The sequence below is a fragment of the Bidens hawaiensis genome, unplaced genomic scaffold (assembly GCF_021521415.1).
Source record: "Bidens hawaiensis isolate Kalapana, Puna unplaced genomic scaffold, B.hawaiensis_p1.1 tig00014140_1, whole genome shotgun sequence".
Classification (NCBI taxonomy): domain Eukaryota; kingdom Viridiplantae; phylum Streptophyta; class Magnoliopsida; order Asterales; family Asteraceae; genus Bidens; species Bidens hawaiensis.
The window spans coordinates 451,027-452,730 of NW_027492217.1; the positions used below are offsets into that span (position 1 = coordinate 451,027).

Below are 1,704 nucleotides of genomic sequence, written 5' to 3' on the forward strand. Positions count from 1 at the left end.
GAATCCGGTCAAAACCGGAATTTCTCAACCCGGAATCCGGTCAAAACCATGGCACCTTCACTCTCTCTCCTCCTCCTCACCACCACCGTAACCTCCACCGGAATCCGGTCAAAACCATGGCACCTTCACTCTCTCTCCTCCTCCTCACCACCACCGTAACCTCCACCGGAATCCGGTCAAAACCATGGCACCTTCACTCTCTCTCCTCCTCCTCACCACCACCGTAACCTCCACCACCATCGGCGTCACCTACACTCGGTGGTTGAATTGAAGCTTTTCTGCACGAATATATATATATATATATATATATATATATATATATATATATATGCTGAAACATTCCCAAGACACCCAGCTTAAACCCCAACGGCTCTATTTTGCATCCCAAGACACCCCTCACGCTCAACCTGTCCCGCGAGCCTCCTGGCGCCAGCCTCGTTTTCCGCTCTCGCGCCCCTCTCGCGCCCCTCTAGCGCCCCGGTGGTGTGGCTCTCGCGCCCCGGGGCGCGAGCGAACTCCCTCTCGCGTCCTGACTAGCGCTCCGCACCCCTCAGCCTTATTGACAAGAGCATAGTAAATCAACAAGACGTACAAATTTTCTGGGGTTCACACCGGTGATAGACGTGACAACCACTTAGAAAACACCCTAATAGAATACCATTTATAAAAAGAAAATTCATACAAAAATACAAATTACAAAAAAAAAGCATAGTAGTATTAAATTACTATAAAACCAAAGACTAATTTGAATCAATTACGAGTCACTGCTATTAAAAAATGGCCCGCATCATGTCCTTAAACTCGGAAAAATCAACGCGTCCGTCGTGATTCACATCAACCGACGAAATCATCATCTTGACACTCCCCATCTCATTCGCCTCCGTAAACCCAAGCTTCCCGAGCACCTTCTGCAGCTCCATCGCCGATATAAACCCATCACCATTCTCATCAAACACCTTAAACGCCTCCGTGAGATCCGCCTCCTCCCGGTCCTCTTTATTGCATTCTACATCTTCCTCCAGACCTTCAAACAACAACATGTCGTTAATAGATCTATGCAACTTCACGAAATCATCGTACGTCAACCCGGCGTTGCCAGGTCGGACGTAGGATTTGATTATGGTGTCGAGATCGGAGGTGTTGGAGTCGAGGCCCAGGAGGGTCAAGGCGCGTGTGATCTCGTCGAGGGTGATGAGGCAGTCGTGGTTGGAGTCGAATAAGTCGAAGACGCGGCGGAGGCGGACGGAGTTGAGGCTGGGAGAACGGAGGTGGAAGGACTTGCTGCTAGTGATGGATTTGATGGGCTTGATTGGTGATTCCATAGATATATATGGTTTGCAATGGATGAAATATGGTTGAGATGAAGGATGGATGGTATATAAAACTAAAAAAACTAAAAAAATGGTTGTGTTGCGTGTGAAGCCAAGTCTAGATGTATAATAAAATTAAAGGGAGGAGAGAGGTGAAGTTGAATATTATTATGAGAAAAGTGTGAATGTCGACGTTATATGAGTGTGATTTGCGTATTCTTAGAGAATCTCAATAATTCATTTTCGAAAAAAAATAGAGAAAACAACGAAAGTTATAGAAAATTATGTTTTATTGAACATGTTCCCATAAGGTGAATGGGATACATATGATTTATCACCCTCCCCTACATGCTATGAATGCGTATGGGATGCACATTATTTTATCCTCCTCCTC

The 1,704-nt window shown here is 45.8% G+C and overlaps 1 protein-coding gene across 1 annotated transcript; it reads right to left on the reverse strand.

The window, feature by feature from the left end:
* Window positions 1–764: 764 nt before the first annotated feature.
* LOC143545974 (calcium-binding protein CAST-like) lies at window positions 765–1,322 on the reverse strand. Its single transcript, XM_077037736.1, has one exon. The coding sequence runs from the start codon at window positions 1,320–1,322 to the stop codon at window positions 771–773; it is 552 nt and encodes a 183-aa protein (XP_076893851.1). The 3' UTR covers window positions 765–770.
* Window positions 1,323–1,704: the final 382 nt, after the last annotated feature.

What these genes read in the sequence shown, in the direction of transcription:
- LOC143545974 (XM_077037736.1), bottom strand. Translation starts at nt 1,322, where the DNA reads ATGGAATCACCAATCAAGCCCATCAAATCCATCACTAGCAGCAAGTCC.